This window comes from Meles meles, chromosome 5 (genome assembly GCF_922984935.1).
Source record: "Meles meles chromosome 5, mMelMel3.1 paternal haplotype, whole genome shotgun sequence".
NCBI lineage: Eukaryota > Metazoa > Chordata > Mammalia > Carnivora > Mustelidae > Meles > Meles meles.
Genome location: NC_060070.1, coordinates 41,899,504 through 41,924,451, shown reverse-complemented (window position 1 = coordinate 41,924,451; position 24,948 = coordinate 41,899,504). Strand labels below are relative to the sequence as shown.

General features: G+C 38.4%; 1 protein-coding gene across 2 annotated transcripts in view; it reads right to left on the bottom strand.

Annotated features, from left to right (window-relative positions):
* MDN1 (midasin AAA ATPase 1) overlaps positions 1–24,948 on the bottom strand; it is a 170,964-nt gene that overhangs the window by 53,805 nt on the left and 92,211 nt on the right. For both annotated transcript variants that reach the window (XM_046004659.1, XM_046004660.1), the window contains exons 42-57: positions 24,594–24,857; positions 24,154–24,415; positions 15,501–15,660; positions 14,556–14,672; positions 13,313–13,521; positions 12,205–12,353; positions 11,614–11,825; positions 11,067–11,287; positions 10,059–10,172; positions 7,079–7,211; positions 5,884–5,999; positions 4,962–5,095; positions 1,438–1,595; positions 1,090–1,210; positions 519–729; positions 168–399 (exon numbers count right to left, since the gene is read on the bottom strand). In XM_046004659.1, coding sequence (XP_045860615.1) covers positions 168–399; positions 519–729; positions 1,090–1,210; positions 1,438–1,595; positions 4,962–5,095; positions 5,884–5,999; positions 7,079–7,211; positions 10,059–10,172; positions 11,067–11,287; positions 11,614–11,825; positions 12,205–12,353; positions 13,313–13,521; positions 14,556–14,672; positions 15,501–15,660; positions 24,154–24,415; positions 24,594–24,857 — 2,813 coding nt within the window. The remainder of the gene's footprint in view (positions 1–167; positions 400–518; positions 730–1,089; positions 1,211–1,437; positions 1,596–4,961; positions 5,096–5,883; positions 6,000–7,078; positions 7,212–10,058; positions 10,173–11,066; positions 11,288–11,613; positions 11,826–12,204; positions 12,354–13,312; positions 13,522–14,555; positions 14,673–15,500; positions 15,661–24,153; positions 24,416–24,593; positions 24,858–24,948) is intronic.

Below are 24,948 nucleotides of genomic sequence, written 5' to 3'. Positions count from 1 at the left end.
CCTAGTAACTTGAAAAGGTGGAGTCAAAACAGGCAAAGAATCAGTGGCAACAGACTTCCTTGGTTTTAGTAACTAGTCCCCTTTAAGACAAGTCTGTGCTATGTTTCACATGCAGGATCCATAGAATAACTAACAAGAGAAAAGTTCCCCCAAGGAAAATGGCTCACCTTCTTAGACAAGCCTGTGTCATAAAATCAGCTGTCACTTTGTACTGCCAAAGCATAGCTAGGTACTCCATTGGAGGCCACAACTGAACATTCCTGGTGAGTTGGATTAAGGAGGTAAAGTCTGGTTGGAACAGGGAGGAAGCTTCATTGTGCTTTTTTTCGAGAAAACCAAGTGAAATTCCTTTGGCTTTTAGTTCTGAACAATGGGCATTCACAATATTCTTCAACTCATCTGGACAAAAAGACACATGTAAGACACATCTAAGGGAAAAAACTTAAAAATTTATTGGCTGCAGAGCAGCAGATAGTTCTGGCGCATCTGTCAGCAGGCTAAACTCTAGAGTGTATTACCTGGGTTGGCATCTTCCAGAATATTAGCTTTGAGGACTAATCCCCAGGCCTGCAAAAGACTTTTCTTTAAAGTCCATTCAGAAGCAATCACTTGGAGACGATTAATGTCTTCCCACCATCCACTTTCCCCAAGGGCAGGCATCCGTTCTCTGATGGCAAGTGCTTTGTGAAGGACTTTCAATTGAGATAAACACTCTACCACCAGCTTGTTCTGAAACAACAAAACCCAGGAGAACCTACTATAGAGGAAAAATGAGGTTCTTTTTACCAGCCTGTTCATGTCTTAAAAAAATATGAAACATTTCCACAACGCTTCTAGAAAACATAAGGTTTGTTTACTCCTGTTACTCTCAGGAGATTTTATAGTAATAAAGTTAAAACTCTACTCAGATTCAACACTCTCCAAGAATAACCAAAATGTTAGCACTTAACAAATCAGTTAATAACACTGTGAACACCTGAAAGTTAAGTGTTATCGGAAAGGATGAGTCTAGTTGAATGGCAGTCCTCATGCTTCAGAACTTCAGAAAAGGTCAAATTTTAGTGTTTACGACATGTTTCTAAGTTGTACCTTAAAAGGAAATGGTCGTCCCAGGAACTTTTGTAACTTCTTTATACCAGTGAAGCCACCTGTCGGGCTCCCCAAGCAGTTCTGAATATGTTCTGAGACTGTCTGAATCTCTTTGTAGTATCTTTAAAGAAGGAGAAAAGGGCAGAGGGAAGTAAGGAAAGAAGGAAATGCTGGATAGTATAGAGACACAATAGAGACATCATTTATATTTTGTATTTGCTTTATATTCACCAACAGACTAAGGGAATCAACCAAAGTAAAGCAAGAAGTTTCAATTCCAAACGCTTTTTTCTTTATCATCATCAGTACTATAGACGTTGACATTATTACTCTAAATATGAGTCTTACTTGTCCTCGTGGTTCATTAGGAGTTGGGGAATCTGATGGACCAAATGTTTTAAAACCCAGTGCCAGTGAAGGGCAAGCAGGGCGAGGCCTGGGGCATCCACTTTTACTGTGTCAGCCACAGTCCAAAACCGATCCCGCCACCGCAGAGAATCCAAGATCTAAAAACAAAGTAAACCAAACTACTCAAAACCATTTCTCAGGAAAAGACACAAGACACAGATTTCAATTGTTAATCAATACTCAACATACCCACACAAATGGTCTAGCATTCAAATGAAATATTTTTAGGGCATTAAAGCAGCCAGAGAAGGCACAGCTTTTTTCCTCCAACCACTTGAAGTTCAGAGCTATTTCCTTAGAGAAAATGGAATTATTGGGTCATATGGTATGTATACATGCAATTTTATTAGACACTGCCAACTTCTCTTACAAAGCAGCTGCACTATTTTGTATTCTAACCAGCAGCACATCCGTATCTCAGTTGTTCTGTTTCCTTACCAATACTTACTACTGTTAGTGATTTTAATTTTAGCCATTTTGTGGGTGGTACCTCACTGTGGTTTCAATTACACTTCTTTAATAACTAATGATGTTGCAACTTTTGAAGTTCTTACTAAGCATTCATTTATCTTCTGAAAAGCATCTATTCAAATTATCTTGCCCATTTAAAAATTTGGGCTGCTCTAGTTTATATAATTTATATATAGTTTCTGTATTATACAATTATAATTTCATGTATACAGCCCGTTTTTTAACAGTTTCTCCCAGTGTTTTCATTTTCTTAACATTGTCAGTTAAGAACAGAAGTTTTTGGAGGCACCTGGGTGGCTCAGTGGGTTAAAGCCTCTGCCTTCAGCTCAGGTCATGATCCCAGGGTCCTGGGATCGAGCCTGCATCGGGCTCTCTGCTCAGCGGCGGGGAGCCTGCTTCCTCATCTCTCTCTGTCTGCCTCTCTGCCTGTGATCTCTGTCTGTCAAATAAATAAATAAAATCTTAAAAAAAAAAAAAAAAGAAAAAAAGAACAGAAGTTTTTGGGTGCCTGGGTGGCCCAGTGGGTTTAGCATCTGCCTTCAGCTCGGGTCATGATCCAGAGTGAGTCACTATTAGGCTCCCTCCTCTGTGGGGTGCCTGCTTCTCCCTTTGCCACACACCTCCCCCCCATCTCTCATGAATAAATAAATACAATCTTTTAAAAAAAACAAGTTTTTTATTTTGACAAATCTTATCAAATTTTTTCTTTTATGAAGAGTCCTCTGAAATCTTTGCCTATCCTCAGGTTAGAAAGATTTTCTCCCATGTTTTCTTTTAGATAGTACATAGTTTTAGCTTTTATATTTAGATTTATGACCCATTTTGAGGTAATTTTTCTGTATAATGTAAGACAGGGGTAAAAGCTCATTTTTAACTTTATTATACGAACTTTATTGTACTTGTTCCATCACAATTTGAATACACTGTTTTTCCCCATTAAAATATCTTTACACTTTTAGAAGAAAGAAATCAATTAACTCTAAGATCTATTTCTGAATTCCTTTCGGTTTCATTGGTCTACATGTCTATCCTTGTGTTAAGACCTACTGTTTTCACTAAAGTAGGTTTGTAATGCAAATCAGGTGTGTCTCTATCATTGCTCTTCTAAAAAAATTTTTTTTAAGACTTTATTTATTTATTTGAAAGAGAGAGATGGCGGGAACAGGAACACGAGCAGGGGGAGTGGAAGAAGGAAAGCAGGCTTCACCCCTACCCCAGCAGGGAGACTGATGAGGGGCTCCATCCCAGGATCCTGGAATCATGACCTGAGACAGAGGCAGGAGCTCTGGCGCCCCCTAAAAGCTATTTTTATAGCAAAGTTGTCTCAAGATTTCTTGAGCGTTTTCTCTCCAAGATTCCATGAGGTAAAAGCTACTTTCATAATATCAAATTATTTACCTTTCTTTCACTATGTTGACATTTGCACTGATAGTACCAGAAAAAGAGGGGGAATGGGTGGGATGGACAAACTGTGATTGGGTATCTGGCAAACACTATATATTGAAAATGAGGTGAATCTGTCAGCTCAAGAAAAGCAACTGGGTTTTCAAAGCAAAACCCAGAACTTTGGAAAACCAAGACCCTGACAAATTCTCAATATTTCCAAATTTTTCTGATGAGGTTTGTGATAGTTGTACGTGAGTGTAACTCTGCTGACACTGAAGAATGATTTGTCAACATTTGGAAGATCTGGTAACTCGGTGAACAATTTTCCAAATTACCAAAGCACGAGCTCAATTCATATAAGAGTAAGAGTCCATCCAAAGTGCAAGCCAGACGAATGGATTTCGATGCATGACAAATTTGGTGTATTATTTTCAGATTCCACATTACAAGTAATCTTTAGAAAACTATCACTTGTCAAGTTGTGGTACAGTATCAAAGAAAATTATTCACAATTATATGAAATGGCAATGAAGATATGAGGTTGGAAAAGGGAGGAGTGTAACTATATGAATAGAGGCTGAAACAACATAACGTAAGAGAATGAATGCAAAAACAGAGTCCATTTTCTTCTATTAATCCAGATATTAAAGAGACTTGCAGAAATGTAAAAACAGTTGTACTTTCCATTAATTTGTTGTGAAAAACAGTTCTCATTAACAATTCTATTCCTATTAACATTAAATGGATTTGCTGTGTTTTTCAAGCAAACTAACAAATATTTTTTGTATTTCTCAGATTTATTTCCTAATATAGTAAATACGGACAGATGTGACTATATAAACAAAAGTTCTTTAGAGTCTTTGGTAAACTTTTTGGACTCAAGACTCCTTTATGGTCTTAAAAGTTAAGACCTACTGTTCTAGTTTATTGAAATTACTAGAATAATCTGGATTCAAAACTCAAGGAAATCCATACACAATAATGATGTCTAAGAAGGCTTAAGTGGATTAAAATACAAATTAAAATTCCAGTGTTCTCCAAGAGGTAGAGAGATTATACCATATACATTTGATGGAATATTACTTGGCAATAAAAAGGGATGAACTCTTGATACACTAAACAATATAGATACATCTCAAAATAACTGTTTTGTGTTAAAAAAGCCAGACAAAAAAGTATACTGCATAATTCCATTATATAAAATGCTAGAAAAATGCAACTGACCAAAAGAATATTAATGGATACCTACCTGGTTTAGGGTGGGGGCAAGGGAGAGAAAGGAACTACAAAAGAACATGAGGAAAGGCTTGAGGGTATGTACTGGATATGTTCACTATTGTGGTAATGGCTTCACAGGTGTATACATGCCAAACATAAAATTCTACACTTCAAATATATGCTGTTTATTATGTCAATTATATACCCACAAAGCTCTAAGATTTTATGTATATTTTATATATATATATATATATATATATCTGTTAAGAACAATTAAATTTCTCAAGTAATATTGGATATATAATAACAACATTATAGCTCGTCTCACCCCTAAAAATCTTAAACATTTGTCTTGACACAAAATAAAAACATGAGTTACATTTCCTCACCTCAATGACACTGGCATTGGATACGATCCCCTGAGATGACTGGACCCAAAGCAGGATTAGTGCATCGCAAAGTTCAAAAAAAGCAGCAAGATTGACAACAATTTCAGGGGGCAGACTGTGATAGCTCTCTGGATCTTAGAGTTGACATAAATAAGAACATTCGATCAGATTTAAATTAATCTCTGGACATTTTCAAAGTCAACTGCAATACAGAACTTAATTGCAACTCCAGTATGAAGGTCAGTTTTGAAAGGTCAAAACTGAAAGTAAACTCTTAGCCTACCATTACCATATTAAATTTAAAAGATCGGGTATGCATATCTATAGAAGTCTTAACATCTTATTGAAAAATTAAAATTACTGAGCAATAATGGATATTTTATACAAATACGTGTTTAAATACAAAACAAAGTGTATATATGTCTGAATGAATAAATAGCACAGAGGAGAGGATACAAATGAAGGTACTGTTAACAAGAACTGCTTCAAAGGCAGACTTCACTTTTTATGCTTCCATACAGTCCAAATTTTTTCCAGCAAGCGCAGATATCTTTTCAATTTAAAAAAAATAAAGGAAGGATGAAGAAAGAACCTATAACCAAATACTTAGAAGCATGAACTTTTTGAGTCAAAGATCTAGATTTCAAATTTTAGCTCTGTTACTTGCTAGAGATATGACCATTAGGATCTCTGCACGTCCCTCTCCTCTTTCACAAAATAAGATCTACACCACATAAGGTTACTATAAAAAGTAAATGAAATCGAGGACATGTACAAAGCAGTTAGTCATTACTACTGAACAATCAGGCCAGCAAATCAAAAGAAATCAGTAAAATGGCAGCAGCGGCTGAAGGTCTCTTAACTTAAGTGACATTCTATGATCAGATACATAACTCAAGAATATAAAAGGTAAACTTCTCACCTTTATGGAACTCAAAGGACATTCTCAAAACACTATTTCTTAACTTTTTGCCACCAACAGAAACCAGATTTGCTTCAGTAAAAATACGTTTTTCCCGGTCAAGATACAGGATTGTCCTGAAATGAGATCAGTAACATAACAATTATTATTGGTTACTGGTGTATTCTATTTCGAAATCACATCCTCTACCTGCTGAAATCTTGAGAATCCTTGGAAGATCAATCTCCTTCAACCTGCCATTCCTTTGCATCCCCTCCAAATTCTGGACTAAAGAGATGGAGGTAAAAGTGATGACGACTGTATGTTGGGCAGGCGGGTGGGGAAGAAAGATGGCTGGGAAAAGCTACATCTAGGTAGACTGCCAGGCTTTGCTGTGATCTCACTAAATACAGTGTAAACTCTTGAAAGTGGCCATCATAAAATTAACCTCCAGTGTTATAAGTTACCTAGGGAGGCACCAGGGGGAGTTACTAGGAGGGGAGACAAGAGGGCCTTTGAAGTGCTGGTTCATACCATATGCATGAGTTCACCTTTTGAAAATTCCCTGAAACCAAATATACTCATTATTAAGTGTACTTTTCTGTAATGTACATTATACCTCAATTATAAAATTATTTGTAAAAATGTATTACATTACACTGTTTGCCAATTAAAAAAATACTGCTGGCCATTACATTAAATATGAGGAAAGACCAGCTTATGTAACAATTAGGTGAATTTGTATGTTGGGTGTGCACATAAGGATGCAGACTCCACATGTCTCCTCAACATTTAAGGATGGGAAATGACGTGGACACGAGGCTGTGAGAGAATGAGCACGTAAAAATGAGAGGAACTGCTGAGAATCATGAATAGAAAACAAAAGAAATATGACTCTAGGTCATATGATAAAGGATTAACTGCAAAATAAAACACAATATTAACATTAAGCTAATGTATCTCTTAAAAGCATCCTATTAAATTATTAAGAACTTGCAGAATTCACAGGCATTTTGCATTCAGAGTTACTTCACTGAGCATGGAGCAAGAAGGCGAGGTGGTGATGAAGGCAATCCCATCTAACATCCCACCACTTCTTAGGTTCAGGAGATTAAACACATGTAAGCTAAATTTGACAGAGTTTAGAAAAGGTATAATCGATAAAGCTATATTGTATAGGAAGGCAAACGTGCCCAGAACAGCAGGCTTCACTTACTTGTTTGCAACAGACTCTAAAAGGGCAAAGAGCTGCTCAGGCTGGTCTGTTTGTGGGTCAAAGTCCATGGAGTTTCTAATGATGTCCAAAGCCTGCATATTCCATCGGGGGTCCAAAGGGATCACAAATTCATCTGGTTTAAAGAAACAAAACAAAAAATAGAACTTGGCAGTTAAAACTCCCTGCCTAGAAAATTTCAGTGGAAGATTTGTACTGTCTTAATTTGATCACATTCAGTCCTGATGGGGAAAGAAAGAGAATAGGAAAATTGCTGGTTTCAGCCCACAACACTAGAAAAATATAGATCAACTGGTTTTACACTATTTCCTTTCTAAATGCTAAATTTCTACTAGTCCTGAAAATTCACTCCACTGCAGGATATAAGGTAATCCCTCTAGAACACAGGCATTCCGACCAATACATTCACTTGCCCAGGTCCCACTGCTGGTCAGAAAACAATCTATGAGCTTATCACCCAATCTGTTGTCATTAACCTCAAAAAAAACCTAACTCACATGGTGGCGAATGAATAAATATGTTTCATTTGCTTTCAGTAAGAAAAACCACTCAGGAGGCACCCAGGTAGCAAAGTCAGTTAAGTGTCCGACTTTCGGTTTTAGCTCAGGTCCTGATCTCAGAGTCACAAGATCTAGCCTCAGGTCCTGACACAGATCAGTGTCAGTCCCTGAGTGTGCACAGTCTGCTTGAGATTCTCCCTCTCTCTCTGCCAGTACCCCTGACACTCCCATGCACAAGTGCACTCTTTCAAGAAAATAAATAAATCTTTAAAACACAGAAACCAAAAACAACTCAAGATTTTGCTTCTTTTTTTTTTTTAAAGATTTTATTTATTTATTTGACAGAGAGAGGTCACAAGTAGACAGAGAGGCAGGCAGAGAGAGAGAGAGAGGGAAGCAGGCTCCCTGCTGAGCAGAGAGCCCGATGCGGGACTCGATCCCAGGACCCTGAGATCACGACCTGAGCCGAAGGCAGCGGCTTAACCCACTGAGCCACCCAGGCGCCCTCAAGATTTTGCTTTTAAAAGCCCTTTCTTGGGGCGCCTGGGTGGCTCAATTGGTTAAGCATCCGCCTTTGGCTCAGGTCATGATCCCAGGGTCCTGGGATTGAGCATCAGGCGTCCCGCTTGGCGGGGTGTCTGCTTCTCCCTCTTCCTCTGCTGACCTCCTGCTTGTGCTCGCTCTCTCTCAAATAAATAAATAAAATCTTAAAAAAAAAAAATAACATAAAAGCCCTTTCTTTGTAATCAAAGAATATAGTATCTGCTGCTTCTTTGGCTTAAATTTGGCACCTCTTCTATAAAGCAGCAGTCATCAGATCTGACCCTTCTGTGGAGGACCCGTGAGAACCCAAGGAATGAGGTTAAGACAAAACAATGGTAACATTAATATTAAGGTGGCTGGGTAGGTCAGTGGAGCACATCAAGTATCTACCATACACTAGACTAACAAATGCCTACTGTCAACAGCAAAGTACATGAAGGAGGGAACCCATATTCCAAAGTCCAGGAAGACTACATGATCCAGAGCTATACATTAGAAAAGGACGATGAAGGCATACCTAGTACGTCCCGACAGCGGGCAAAGGATACCTACTAAAAAGGGAACCTGCTGCTCTACCCTAACACTGTTTCCAAAGACCAAAATTCTTTCACACTTGGGAAGCCAATAGTTTAGCCACAACTTGATTATTAAGTAGTTTTCCCCATTATTTGATTTCTTCCCAAACATTTTCCTTATTATCTTTAGTGTACATAAGGTCATTGGTTAGCACAAAATCATCATACATATTTTCTTCTAAACCAAATGGCAATGGTATGTTTTGATCAATATCAAATGAAGACAGGGGTGGGAAATTAAAAATCTGATTCTATGAAAATATCCATAATTTCCTCATTAATGCTTATGTTTAATCAACTTTGTATTATTCTCTTCAAGAAAGTGTGCAATCTTACTCCTTAATTAAAAATAAATTCTGGAGGCACCTAGGTGGCTCAGTCACTTAAGAATTTGCCTTCTGCTCAGGTCATGATCTCGGGGTCATGAGACTTAGCCCCGTGTCAGGCTTCCTGCTCAGTGGAGAGTGTGCTTCTCCCTTTGCCTCTGCCCCTCCCCCCAACTCATCCTCTCTTTCTCAAATAAAATCTTTTTTTAAAAAATAAAAATAGGGGTGCCTGGGTGGCTCAGTCATTCAGCATTTGTCTTCGACTCCGGTCATGATCCCAGGGTGCTGGGATCAAGCCCTGGATCAGTCTCCCTGCTCGGCAGGAAACCTGCTTCTCCTACTCCCTCTGCTTGTGTTCCCTCTCTTGCTGTGTCTCTCTGTGTCAAACAAATAAATAAAAAAAGAAAAAAAAAACTATTTTAAAAAAGAAAAAAAATTTAAAAAACTAAAAATAAAAAAAAATAAATTCTGAATGCCTCATTTGATTTAGATAGCTTGAATGACTATTTCTTTTATCATTATGGTTTTAAAACTTTATATTTAAGGCTTTGTAACTTTTATTAAGTTTTATATTTTCTGAAGTAATTCACACTGTATTGTTTACCCATCAAGTCAAAGAGCTCGTAATTTAAAACCTTTTCTCTTAACAACTCAGAATGCTCTGAGTTGAAGGGATCCCAGAGAAATGAATTTAATTCCCATATTTTTCAAACACAGGCAATAAGTATGAAAGATGGCTCTCAAATGAAAAGCTAGTTTGTGGCTGAGCTGGGACCAGAGACCAGTCTTCCAACTCCTGTGCTTTCCCCATTATGTTGGTATCATCATCATCTTTCAAAGACTAAAGGAAAAAGGTATGGTTTCAAACAAAGAAGTAGAATTTGCATCTGGATACTGTGAGTCTTCCAAAATACAGTGTTTATTACAGTGGCAGTTTTGACAGGTCTTTTTCAATAGACTTGATGGGACCAGTTTCCTAAACTGTGCTGAGAACTCAAAATCAAATCAGGTGCAGTACCTGTTATATTTGGTTGTAATATTTTGATGACATTACTGACCCCAGCTGAGAGAGAATTTGAGTAAAAATTCCTAAGAGATGCAGCACTGGCTTCCAAATGAATCTGTACTGATTCTGTGGAGGAAGGAGAAGAAAATGTTAATATTAAAAGTAGAGTTGTCCAAGCAAACTTTTTGCAGTGATGGAAACATCTATAGTTGCACTGTCAGCCACTAGTCATGTGTTAGTAAGCACGTGACATGTGGCCAGTGCAACTAAGGACTGGATTTTAGATTTTATTTCATTTTAATTAATGTATATTTACATTTCAGTAGCTACCTGTGGCTGGTAGTGCTCATATAGGACAATGCAGATAATATATAAATTCCCTCTATACAATTTTAGACAGATCACATGCACCACACAATATACACATTCCCTGGCTAAGTTCTCATGGATAGAAAAGTTCATGTAAACTCAATTACTTTAGGCAACAAGTTCTACCAACAAATTCCAAGTCCTATACTCTGCAACGCATGCAATGCTGTTATTGTTGAGTTTTCCTCTTAAAATGAAAAAAGTACAAAGAAATTAAGCACGACAACTTAGAGCACTGGAACTGAAATAAGTCTCTTATGCACTTTTAAGGGGAAATGAAGTTACCAAAAGCAACCTTTCCCAGAAGGTTCTACAGTAGTACAACAGCATGTTCAAAAAATAAACAGTAACATAACACTGCACATTATCCTTTTGGATTTGATAGGAAGGTGTAAGATCCTGAAATGCTAAGGATTACATGGGGGAAAAGTTTCTCTTAGAACATATCTAAGGGCAGATATATATGTACCTTAATTTTTTTTTTTTAACAGCTATACAAACAATAATGCCAAGTCACAAATTTGTTGCTAGGAGATCTCGTGGCAACAATTTTAACAGTGTACTCACAAGAATAACGGAACTACCGAGGCACTAAAATAGCGTCAGTATAAATATATTCACCTATTATACAAATTAAGCTTTTTGACTCACCCAGCCCCTGTGGTATATTCTTGGCTAAATGATAAAGCCATTTAACTCTGAGCATCCAATCTTGATTGGTTGTTTTTTCTATAAGCAATTTAACAGCCATGGCCAGAACATCTGGTTCATCGATCCAGTGAGTATCCACTTCAACTGAACTGAATTTCAAGCTCTCCGGGTTAGAGGACTGCATAATTTTCTCTAAGTCTGGCAAGGTAAGAGGCTGAATCCTAAAATTCATTTGAAAAATAAGGCAAAGTCAGTAGTAGAGTCAGCTTTCATTTTGTGTGTCAAAGAACCAGAAATATAACTTTACAAATATTGGATCCAAGAAGTGAAGGGTAAAGATTAGCCCCCTTCAAAGGACAATTAAAACACATCAAGTGAATAATAATAATAGGGAACAATGTTACGATGAACAAGGAAACTATGATAGCTGGTTAATAAATGACCGCATTAACATTCTGGTCAAACACTTTGGGTCAAGACCACTACCATCAAAAAAAAAAAAAAAAGTCAAGACGCCAAAGAGATTCAAACTGAAGGTCTCACTGACCTGGCCCAGCTGCTGGTTTTCATGCTCATCCTGTTGAGGCAATACACTAAGATCTGTCCATCACTTCGGACTACAGACAAGTGAGAATCTTCCGTAGCAAAGAGAGCTGAGGGCAGAGAATCTGGCCACAGGCCCATGGCAAGAATGGAGTTACCCCAGGTTTCATGTGCTCGCAGAGAAAAAACATGTTTCTCCAGTAAAGCCTGCACAAGCTGATAAGAGAATAAAAACACGTGGGTGTACAGGCAACATGCAAGTGCTATCTCTAGAAACTAGCAGAGTATTAATAGTTTGTCAGGCCCTTTGTGATCATCTCATGACAACTCTCATCACAGCCTTCTCTCATCACAACCTTCAATTTTCAACATTACAAGCTAAATTCCACCTTGTCTGATGACAACTAAGTTTCAAAGTAATATTTACATTTAACCTATTTCCAGGAAAGTACTTAGATAGCAGATCTCTACTAAAGAGTAACTGAAGTGCTCCACTCTCAGCTCACTAAAGTTACCATTAATAGGAAGAATTTCCTCCACCTAAATAATGTAGAGTATTATAACTGAGAAAGCTCTTCCAAACAGTTAGTAGTACCTTCTGGTTTGCTGGTGAATGCTGGGAGCGGACATATGCCTCCCAGCATACTTCAGAAAAGGCTCTGTCTAAACTCAGCCCTCGCTGTAGGTACTGCACAATGAGTAAGGCTGTCTGAATTAGAGTTGAAATAGAGGATGTTGGAGAACCTATAAAAAAAATATTGCCATTTATGAGCAACAGATTCTATAAAATGTCCAATGAAAACAGATAAATCATCTTCACATCAAAACTTCGTTCCACTCAAATCCACCCAATACTTACCTTAGAAAGCCTTCTAAGTGGAATCTAGGACTCAGTAGCACATTATGGACTTGTGGGAACATTCATATTCCTTCCCTATTCTGCCTCCCCCCTCCCTTTCTGGCTGTCAAAAGCATACTGCTGGAAAGTGACAATTACAAGTATGACAAAGCCTGGTCAAATATATCCTTAATCTAAAGCTGATACACACTGAAGTAGCAAAATGAACATGGCCTCATAAAGGACCAACAGAACTACATTGAAACTTCACTGGCTTTGATGAATTACTCAACCTCCCTGAGCCCTATCTATAAAACGAAAACATGCTCTGAAGAACTAATGTGAAGACTAAAAAAAGCAACTGACATCGTACCTAACACACAGCAGTTACTTAGTAGATAGCATGTCATTTTTTTTATCATTACCTTTGCTATTATTCTTGCCTACTCCTGTATATTTGGACATTTAGAAGAAGTAACACCTGTTTTAAACAGCTCAAAGTTCTCTCTTCATTCTACCTTCAAAAGACTCAATGACCACCCTACAGATAAGAGGGACAAACTTTACAAATTTTAGTACTTAAAGCAGTCTTCCTCAAAATAAGGGTGTCCGAATGAATCCATCAGAACTACCTGGGAAGCTTCTTTAAAATATTAATTTCTGTGCCTCACCCAGACTTGCTGAACCCAATCTCTTAGGGGGAAGAAGGGCATCAGCACATTTACATTTTTAACACACTTTTCTGGTAATTTCTATTTGCATGTATACTAAATTTAAGAACTCCTAGGTTAGCAGTCAAATGGAATAATGTAAGAATTTCTAGAAGAATAAAACTCTGCAGAGGCCTAGAGGTCAAGCACCTTACCTACTACAGTGCTTTGGATCTCTTTGTGTAGAGCCAAGAGGCTGTCGCACACACTATCCCCCACCAACCCAAGGCTGTGCAGCAGAACTTTCATATCCAGGTCATCTGGGATGTTCCCATCCCCTTCTCCTGAAATGTAGATTTCAAGTCCACGATTCCTCATAGCTCGGGATATTTCTCCATGAATAGGATCCATTGAGAGAAAAAGTCTAGTAATAGAGTAATTCAAAGAAAAATAAGTTAAACTCCCAGTTGCAACCAATGATGTAGTTCAGCAACAATTAGTGAGGGCAAATCCTATGTGGTTCCTCTTCAGGAAGCTTATCAAGGGAGATACCACTAACTCTAAGTCTGCTATTTTCACCTGTGTTCCATCTTCTAGTGCCAAAATGCATCAATATAGCAACATCAGTTTCTCTAGACCTACTCTCTTTAGGAACTATTGTTTATCCAGTGCACCTTTAAGGCTATCTGAGAATGTTAAAATTCTTATTTTCAGATATTCCCCAAATCAGATAGTGCTAATTCATCATTCTAACATACCTACAAAGATCAGAAAAGACAGCAATGTATTCTCCTGAAACAATTACCTTCATATATACAATGTCTAGCAACACCTCCACCTAGCTGCCTGACATCTCCAACGCTACACAGCGGATTCCCTGCTGACCTTCCCCATGTCAAACCTGCTCCTTTGCCAGTCTTCCCTTTCTCAATAAATGGCTCCCATATTTACCCAATTATTCAAGCCTCAGGTAAAATCCTTGCTGCTTCTTTTTTTTCAACCCACACATCCATCAGCAAGTCTCATTCATATGGCCATCCTAGTCTAAACTATCACATATCTTACTTGAACTACTGGAAAGGACTCATGATCAGTCTCCTGATTCTACCCTTTAGCCCCAACCCACTGCAAGGACCTCATCTCTGTTTAGTTTTTTATTATTTCATTTTTTAAAGTAAGCTTTGTGCCCGATGTGGAGCCTCAACTCATGACCCTGAGATCAAGAGTCATATGCTCTACCTACTGAGACAGCCAGGAGCCCCCTCTTGTTTACTGATGAGCTCCCAGAGTCTGGCAAATAGCAAAGCCACCATAAATATGTGTTAACTGAATCAATAAGTAGGTGAACATACTTATGACTGGATGCATAAATATAACATGTAAGAAGGTCCTACTGAATGTCCACCTCCCCCACTGAGGGAGTTAGATTCTTAGAAGAAACTTAAGAGGCACAAATACCTGAAACTGGGATTTGGTGTTATGGTGGGAGTGGATCCATCTATCATTCCTCTCTCACTAAGAGTGAGAACACCTCCAGGTTCAAGCAAAGCATTCAAACGATCCAGCACTGATGGGCTGCACAAAGAATTCAAATACAATGGTGACAGACTGACATGCTACACTGGTTCTACTTTTCCTTGCACAGGCCCACTGTTCCCAACGCATGACCTCCTTCAGCATGGACCACTCCCCATATAGAACTGTGCTCGCTTTCTCCCCGTCCATCCCCCTTTTCACTCCCCAAGGCATGTTGCCCAGAGATTCATACACAGTAAATATACAAAATATTTGTTCCATGATTAAATAAATTAAGGAGAATTGTCCCATGATATAGCTCTCTCTTTTCTCTTTCCCCTTCCACCTCCCCCACTTCCCAACATTATCAAATCAATCTGAAGGCAACTGGATTTCAACTCAAACATTTTGAAAAACGCTCCAGGTAGAGAAACCCATCATCGGACCTGGAGTAGTTTCTATTATGCCGTGTGTTATGGCAGTTTTATATCTCTGTCCTTACTTTAGAATCAAAGCAAGACACACTGATGCACATTTACTAAATGTCTGCCCTGTAAAAGATCCTCCATTTCAAAAATCTGCCCTCAAGAATGCCCCTAACAAAAAGAGTATTTTTGATGTTAAATAAAAAGGTCTACCTCAAAAATGGTTGGGAAAGTAATCCAATTCTGTTAGCCTTCAATTTAGCTCAAAACAGTCAGACAGAACTAAAATCTTGCAGCTAATAACCAACTACCTTCGTTCTCAACAGGCATCAGTCTACAGAATATGGTTGAGGATACGTTTCTAGCTAACAATGGGTTCAAAATGCCAGAACTTCCAGCTGGGATTCCACTTTGACAAGCGTATCCCAAATTTCAATCTTGTGATTAAGCAGAAGGTCCTTACTTGCAGAAGTTAACATTGTCCATCAAAAGCCAATCTCCAGACTTCAGAGCCTGAACCAACATGCTGTCAACCCATTCAAATGTGCCACGGCTGCGGCCACTGGTAGACTGTAGAAGCTTCACCCCAAAATTTCGGAACTCTTCCACAAGTCTGGCAAACTCTGAAATGTCACAGCCACAGCACTTAATTTCAAACCACGGCAATAAAAAGGCAAAAGAAAAACAAACAAAACCCCCTAAGAGTTTATTAAAAGAAAATTGGAAACTTAGGGACAAGTTCCAGAAGTTTTGTAATGAAGTATAAATAAAGGTTTCTGGTTTTTGTTTTAACAAAACAAGTTAAAAAAATTGGGTCTGGTAGCAGAAAATACTTTTTAATGGCCTTCTGAATTAATGGGTAGGTAGAGGTTACTCAAAGGTGACAGAAAAGGTAAATACTCTTGGTTACAGTTTCTCAAATGGCACAAGGAGAATAATGTCTCCCACCTATTACTGCATTTTAATCAAATGAAAGGGCAGTAAAAGTTGGCACAATGAAAATCAATGTCATTAAACCAGGGTTTCTTCCTAAAGACCATATCATAGGATTATAGTAACAACTGCTATTTATTCGCTTAGTGCTTTATAGTTTATATAGCCCATCCCTAGAAATTTTTCAACTGCTCTTTTTTATTGGAAACTGCCTTATGACCCTTATTCTTATCACAAAGCATAATGCATTGGACCCCATGAGGAATAAGGGTTCGACTTTATCTCCATGGCTAACAACTAAAAAAACCATACAAAATATTTGAAACAGCTGCCTCCAGCAACGGCACAGGGCTGTGGTATCTGAAGAAAGAAAGCCCTGTAATTGTCCTCAGTTTCTGCCTGGAAGTAATTTCTGAATTGCAAAGCAGGAGAGGGAACTTTCAAACATACACAGAGGTCTCACTGATTTGAGTGGACAGACTGGAACTCAGGGAGGCCAAGACAACTAGACTGAAGGGCAGAGCTCTCGAGATGAAGGAGCTACTCACAGAGTTCCAGAAACCTAGATAAGGGCCTCTGAAGTCTTGGGCTAAATAACAGTCTGCATGTGCAGGTAAAAGGTGAGGCTCCACAAGGATGGGAAAACTCGCAAGGAAAAGACAATTGCTGGGGAGTTATGATTGGAAAATTCCCAGAGTTCATACAAGACTGAGTATCCCTCCAGTTCCCACCAGCCACACTGAAAAGATGCCACTGAATACACAGGCCATTTAGCAGAGATGCCTAAATAGTGGGGTTAATCTCAGGGTGCCTGGGTGGCTCAGTCAGTTAAGCATCTGCCTTCAGTTTGGGTCACGATCCCAGGGTCCTAGGATGGAGCCCCATATCAGGCTCCCTGCTCGGGGGGAGCCTGCTTCTCCTTCTCCCTCTGTCTGCCACTCCCCCTGCTTGTGCACTATCAAATAAATAAATAAAATCTTTATTAAAAAAAAAAAAAGGCAGGGCTAATCTAGCCCTAGAGTAAAGGTTACTCTGAAATTAAGAAGTTTGAAATTAAGCTTGAAAAGATCAAAATGATCTGGTTCAACATGACAGTGTAGGAAGATCCTGAACTCACCTTACCCCCATGGACACACTGAATCGACAGCTACATATGGGACAACTTCTTCCAAGAAAACCCTAAGGTCTGGTTGAGTAACAACTACATACAGGCAAATGGGGGGGGGGGGACAAAACAAAACAAAACAAAAAATTACCTGCTACACTGGAGCAGGTAGGAAAGGCTGAGAAATAATCTCACCATAAACCCCCATCCCCATGCTGTGACCCACAACTGGGAAGGACCTGAAAACGTGGAACTTTTCACTGTGGAGCAAATGGTTTGAACCACACAACAGAAATCCCAACTTTTTTTTTTTTTAAGATTTTACTTGTTTATTTGACAGAGAGAGACACAGCAAGATAACGGACAGAGAGAGACACAGTGAGAGAGGGAACACAAGCAGGGGGAGAGGGAGAAGCAGGCTTCCTACTGAGCAAGAAGCCCAATGCCGGGCTTGATCCTAGGACCCTGGGATCATAACCCGAGCCAAAGGCAGACACATAAAAACTGAGCCACCCAGGTGCCCCAGGAATCCCAACTTTTAAAAACATGTGCCTGAAGGGCAAGACTTTAAAACATCTATCTTCTAAAAACTACAGGGCTTGCATCCCAAAAGCACAAGACTAATCAGAGAAAGGGCTCATACACTCAGACTGCACCCCAGGGCCCAGCTCAGAGGCAACCAACTGCACCCAGATTTAAAGTGAAGGAGGCTCACCTCCTTGCATTAAAGACACAACCTCAAGAGCAGGCATCTAACGTAACATATACATCCTAGAGCCTGCTAGAACACTCTCCAGGGAAGAAGACTGACAGGTGTCATCTTTGTGCTCTTCCTTTGAGGATCTCAGAAGCACCAGTACCTCCCAGAAAGCCTTTTACCTAAATCTCGGGCCCTAATTTTTTTTTAAGGTTTTATTTATTTATTTGACAGACAGAGATCACAAGTAGGCAGAGAAGCAGGCAGAGAGAGAGGAGGAAGCAGGCTCCCTGCTGAGCAGAGAGTCTGACACGGAGCTCAATCCCAGGACCCTGGAATCACAACCTGAACTAAAGGCAGAGGCTTTAACCCACTGAGCCACCCAGGTGCCCCATCGGGCCCTAATTTTTATAGTTACTACCCAGGGATGCCTCGGAGCTTGAGTTCCTGATCCCATGGGAGTATAATAAATCAGTGTCACCCAGTGCTGTGAACTGTGTAAGACTGATGAATCACACACCTATACCCCTGAAACAAAAATACATTTAGGTTTAAGGTTTAAAAAAATAAAAATTAAAATAAATAAATAAATCAGTGTCACCCAGAAAGGAGACAGAGTTGGTAAATTCTACCAAACATTCAAAAAGAATAAATATTCATCTTATTCATCTTTCTTGAACAACTCCTTTTTTCTCTTTTTTTTTTTTTTTTGAGGCAGAAAGAGATCATGAGCAGAGAAAAGGGTCAGAGAGAGAGGGAAAAGCAGACTCTCTGCTGAGCAGGGAGCCCGACACAGGGCTTGATCCCAGACCCTGAGATCACGAACTAAGGCAAAGGCAGATGTTTAACCAACTGAGCCATCCAGCTACCCAGGCACCCCTCTCAAAACACTTCCAAAAAAAAAAAAAAAAAAAAAAAAAGAGGAAGAAGAAAAGGAAACTTTTCTAAACTCATTATAAAGTCAGCATTACCCTGATACCAAAACTAAACAAGGATGCCACAAGAAAAATTTCAGCCTGGCTGGCTCAGTTGGTAGAGTATGCAATTCTTTTTTTTTTTTTTTTTTTTTAGGATTTTATTTATTTATTTATTTGACAGAGAGAGAGATCAGAAGCAGGCAGGGAGAGGAGGGGGAAGCAGGCTCCCTGCTGTGCAGAGAGCCCAATGCGGGGTTTGATCCCAGGACCCTGAGATCATGACCTGAGCCGAAGGCAGAGGCCTAACCCACTGAGCCACCCAGGTGTCCCTAGAGTATGCAATTCTTGATCTGAGGGTCATGAGTTCAAGCCTGATGTTGGGCATGAAGCCTACTTAAAAAAAAAAAAAAAAAATATATATATATATATATATAGACTAATTTTACTGATAAACATAGATCCAAAAATTCTCAACAAAACAATCAGCAAACTAAATTCAACAATAAAGTGAAAGGAACATACACTATGATCAAGTGAGATTCATTCTAGGGATGTAAAAATGGTTCACTATCTGCAAATCAATGTGATACCACACATTAACAAAATGAAAGATAAAAATCAGTTCAGTAGATGCAGAAAAAGCACTTGACAGAATTCAACATCCATTCATGATTAAAAAAAACTCTTAATATAAGAGTGGGTATAGATGGAATATGCATCAACATAATACAAGCTATATATGGCAAGCTTACAGATAACATCATTACTTAACAGTGAAAACCTGAAAGCATTTTCTCTGAGATGAGGAACAGGACAAGAATGTCTACTCTCACCATTTTATTCAAAACAATAATGGAATTCCAGGCCAGAGCAATTAGGAGAGAAAAATAAGAGGCAACCGAACTGGAAAGGAAAAAAGGAAAATTGTCACTATCTGCACATGACATAATACTACCTACAGAAAACCCTACACACGCCCACAAGGAGAATAAATAAATTGAGTGAAGTTGCAGGATACAAGATCAATCTACAAGAAACCATTGTGTTTCTATACACTAATAATAAACTATTAGAAAGTGCAACGGAAATAATCACATTTACACTCACATAAAAAAAAAAATACCTAGGAATAAATTTAACCAAGGAGGTGAAAGATCATATTGGAAACTCTAAGACATTAAGAAACTGATGAAGACATAAATAAATGGATAGATATTCCCTGTTCATGGACTGGACGAATATTGTTAAAATGTCCATACTATCCAAAGCAATATACAGATTAAATACAATCCCTATCAAAATTCCAGTGTATTTTTCACCAAAACAGAACAAATAAGGCTAAAATATGTATGGAACCACAGAAGAACCAAATAGCCAGGGCAATCTTAAAACAAAGAACAAAGCTGGAGGCATTGGTTCCCTTATTTCAAACCAAATTTCAAAGCTAAGGTAATTAAAACAGCATGATACTGGCATCAGAACAGACACATACATCAGTGAAACAGAAAAGAGAGCCCCGAAATAAACCCATGCATATATGGTTAATTAATTTACAACAAGGGAACCAAGAATACACAATGAGGAAAGGGCAATCTCTTCAATTAAAAACAGTTCTGGGGGAATTAGGTAGCCACATATGAGAGAATAAAACTGTACCATTTGCCCTATACTATATACAAAAATTCAAAATGGATTAAAGACTTGAATGAAAGACCTGAAACCATAAAACTCCTAGAAGAAAATATAAGTGGTAAGTTCCTTGACACAGGTCTTGGTAATGATCTTTTTAAATATGACACCAAAAACAAAAATAAACAAGTAGGACTGTATCAAACTAAAATGTTTTGGAACAAGGGAACCATCAACAGTATGAAAGGGCAATCTACTGAATGGAAGAAAATATTTGCAAGTCACATATCCGATAAGGGGCGAATATCCAATATATATATATATATATAACTCCTATATCTCCATGGCAAAATTACAAGAAAACCCATTAAAAACTGGGCAGAGGGTCTAAATGGACATTTTTCTGAAGACCTATAGATAGCCAACAGGAACATGAAAAGATGCTCATAATAACTGAGGGAAATAGAAATCAAAACTAGAATGAGAGATCACCTCACACCTGTTAGAATGGCTATTATCAAATAAGAAATAACAAGTGTTCACAAGAATGTGGAGAAAAGGGAACCCTTGTGCACTACTTGTGAGAATGTAAATTTGTATAGCCACTATGGAAAACAGTACAGAAGTTCCTAAAAAAACTAAAAATGGGGGCGCCTAGGTGGCTCAGTGGGTTAAGGCCTCTGCCTTTCACTCAGGTCATGATCTCAGGGTCCTGGGATCAAGTCCCAAGTCCGGCTCTCTGCTCAGTGGAGAGCCTGCTTCCTCCTCTCTCTCTCTGTCTGCCTCTCTGCCTATCTGTTATCTCTGTCAAATAAATAAATAAAATCTTAAAAAAAAACCAAAAAACAACTAAAAATGGAACTACGTATGATCCAGCAATTCCACTTCAGGGTATTTAGGCTAAGAAAATGAAAAACACTAACTTGAAAAAATATATGCACCACCATGTTCACCACAGCACTGTTTACAATACCCAAGATACGGAAACAACCTGTCTATTACAGACAAATGGATAAAGAAATTGTGATATATATATACACACACACATACATATATATGATGAAATATTATTTCATATAGATATATATCTACATATATATATGATGAAATATTATTTAGCCATATAAAAAATTAAATCTTGCCATCTGTGACAACGTGGATGGACTTCAAGAACATTATGCTAAATGAACTAAGTCAGAGCAAGACAAATACCATATGATCTCTCTAATATGTAAGATCTTAAACAAAGGACCAAGCTTCTGGATAGAGAGAACAGATTGGAGGTTGAGGGAGTTGGGCGGTGGGCAGGGGGGAATGGGTGAACTGCTTGTACTGTTTTTTTCATTTTTAGTCTAAATAGATCAAATAAAAATACAAGATCAAACTAATCCACAAAGTCCAGAGGTCTTTAAAGAAATACAGCTGACCCTTAAAAAACAAAAGGGATAAGGGTCCCAACTTCTCCTCAAGCACTCAAAAATTCACATGTAAATTTTGATTCCTCAAAAACCTAACTACTGGGGCACCTCGGTGGCTCAGTGGGTTAAGCCGCTGCCTTCGGCTCAGGTCATGATCTCAGGGTCCTGGGATCGAGTCCCGCATCGGGCTCTCTGCTCGGCAGCAAGCCTGCTTCCCTCCCTCTCTCTCTGCCTGCCTCTCTGTCTACTTGTGATCTCTCTCTGTCAAATAAATAAATAAAATATTAAAAAAAAAAAACCTAACTACTAATAGCCACCTTACCAATAAGTCAACTAATACACTACATACATCATATATACTATATACTGTATTCTTACAATAAAGTAAGCTAAAGAAAATTTTCAAAATTATAAGGAAAACACATTTACAGTACTGTACATCTATTTACTGGAAAAAAAACCCCACATGTTAGTGGACCCATGCAGTTCAAAACTATGTTGTTCAAGGATCAACAAAAATGCAGGACTAAGTCAACTTAATTCAAAATTTCTAGCATCCAATCAAAATTACTAGACACACAAAGAAAATATAACTTATAACCAGGAGAAAAGTCAATAGAACACATCCAGAAATCACAGATGATGAAATTAGCAAAGATGTTAATATAGCTAATATAAAAAAGCACAAGCATTTAAGATAAATATATTCTATTTCTCCTGTTCACAATTTAACACTCATACATCATCATGGTAACGTTAAAAGATATAAAAGTTTAAAGAGAAAACACATTTTGACCAAAAATAAAGTAGAAAAAGTGCTTCAGTCTCACCTTTTCTCGCTATAATATCCCTAAGAAATTACTCAGTATGAAAGTAAATCCTAAATAAAAAAGCAGTATTTAGAATGAGCTGTGAGAACTTTAAATATTTAAATTTAAACTGAAAGATATAAAGAAGCACTAGACTGAAGGCTTTAAGATCAGAGGATTAGATCCAAAACCTGGTTTGGATACTTCATAACTGTACGACATTGAGCACATCATTTAACCTTTATGAGCATCCACGTCCAGAAGCATAAAAGAGAATCTTTCCTTGTAATGCAGTGGTGTTGCAAGATTTAAAAGTAAATATTTAATATAGGGCCTACCACCCAGTTGGAATTCATAGCTCAATGGTGAGTTTTATAATACCCATCTTTAAAAAATATATAAAGCAAATGTATAACTTCATTAATTATCTCTAACAGATTTGAGTGAATGAGTAAAGGATTTCAAATCTAAATAGTGAGCTTGAATTGGGAAGTGACAAATCAAATCAACAATAAAATCATTCTCAGGGCACCTGGGTGGCTCAGTCGTTAAGCCTCTGCCTTCATCTCAGGATCCTGGGATCGATCCCCGCACTGAGATCCCTGCTCAGTAGGAAGCCTGCTTCTCCCTCTCCCACTCCCCCTGCTAGTGTTCCCTCTGTTGCTATGTCTACATCAAATAATAAATAAAATCTTTAAAATAAATAAATAAAATCATTCTCTTGCCTAAGAAAGTAAACTATCTGACCCACAGCTACAGATACATTGTTCATAGAGCTAGAACAGAGGCATCTCATTTCTTTATCTCTAAGGAAGCAACCCTTTGTAAACAGTTACAGACAGACTTTGGAAAGAAAAGATGCCAATCATAGTGACTGACACAACCTATGAGCCTTTAATCTTCCCTAATAGCATGCTCATCATCACCCAGAAAACTGCACCACAAAATTAGAGAAGTTTCCATGTTAACTGAAGAATTTCTTCCATTTTCTATACAAAATTAATAAACAAATCCTAACAATCAATGTAGACTGCTATTCTCCCATTTAAAATGCTTAATTTCTTGGGATGCCCGGGTACTCAGTTGGTCAAGCGTCTACCTTCGGCTCAAGTCAGGATCTCAGGGTCCTGGGATCAAGCCCCACATTGGGCTCCCTGCTCAGCATGAAGTCTACGTATCCCTCTCCCTCTGCCGCTCCCCCCACCCCCACACCTGCTCTCTCTCACGAGAGCGCTCTCTCTCACTCTCAAATAATTTAAAATAAAGTAGAATGTTTAATTTCCTGAGAAATTGGTTTTAAAAGCCAACAAAAAAATAAAACCAGCTTTACATGCAAATGATTTACCATTATAGCTGATTGCACACAATATACACCATCAAGCTCACTAACCAATTTCTTTGTTTTTGCTTTGTTTAGGGTCATCAATTCTGAATTATTTTACAATAGCTTCACTTTACTTTCTAAAACAAAGATTTTCAAATTTTGTTAATAACTATTACATTAGTAAAAAATTACAGATATTACCTTACAAATATATTACTCCCTATACATGGACACTATATGGACAATGCTACATACATATCTGATACACATATCCAAACACACACCTGCCTTAGAGTAGGAGTTGATTTTATTGTTGAGTCGCTGCATGAGCAATAATACTGCTTCCAGTTTGTTGACAATCTCCATTGTGATACCTTTACCACCATCTCCAAGACACTTGGGCTTATAGGTCAGAATGAAGTGACTCCAGGCTCGTAGCACTACTTCTGCATCATCAGCACTGATAAGGAGGCTGTCTCTTAACAGTGCCCTTATAGTGCCCTCCACCTTTTCTAGCAGCTGCCTCCATGGCCGCATAAGATCAACCTGAAATTTCCAGAGCACAAACTCATCATAGCCACTGGCCAGAGTCAAAAGAATACGCTTTTAAATTAAGAAACAAAAAACACAAAAAACTACTTGTAGTCACCAACACAAAAGACCATCAGTCAGACCACAGCATTATATGTGATTTGCCCAAAAAAAATGAAGACAGACCATTTACCTGCTCAAATCCACCCAGAAGCTCCGTAGTGTCCATTGCACTGTTCATAGCCATGATCTTTAGTGTGTGACCAGTAAGGTGTGCCAGAAGCTGGACCAGGCTAGTCTTGCCCACAGAGGCTGGCCCCACAAGGATGACCATCCAGCTCATCTGCACACACTTCATAATAGATTCCAGAGACCGTAACGACTGGTGCAGAAGTGACAGAGGACGGCGGGACAGGAGAGGAATGTAACTGCCACGGGAAAGGACTGAGTAGCCCAGCTGAAAAAGACATGCCAGTGAGATTTCACAAGTGTGTCTGGTTGTGGGAACAGAGGAAATCAAAGGAAAATGTAAAATAGAAGATATTCCT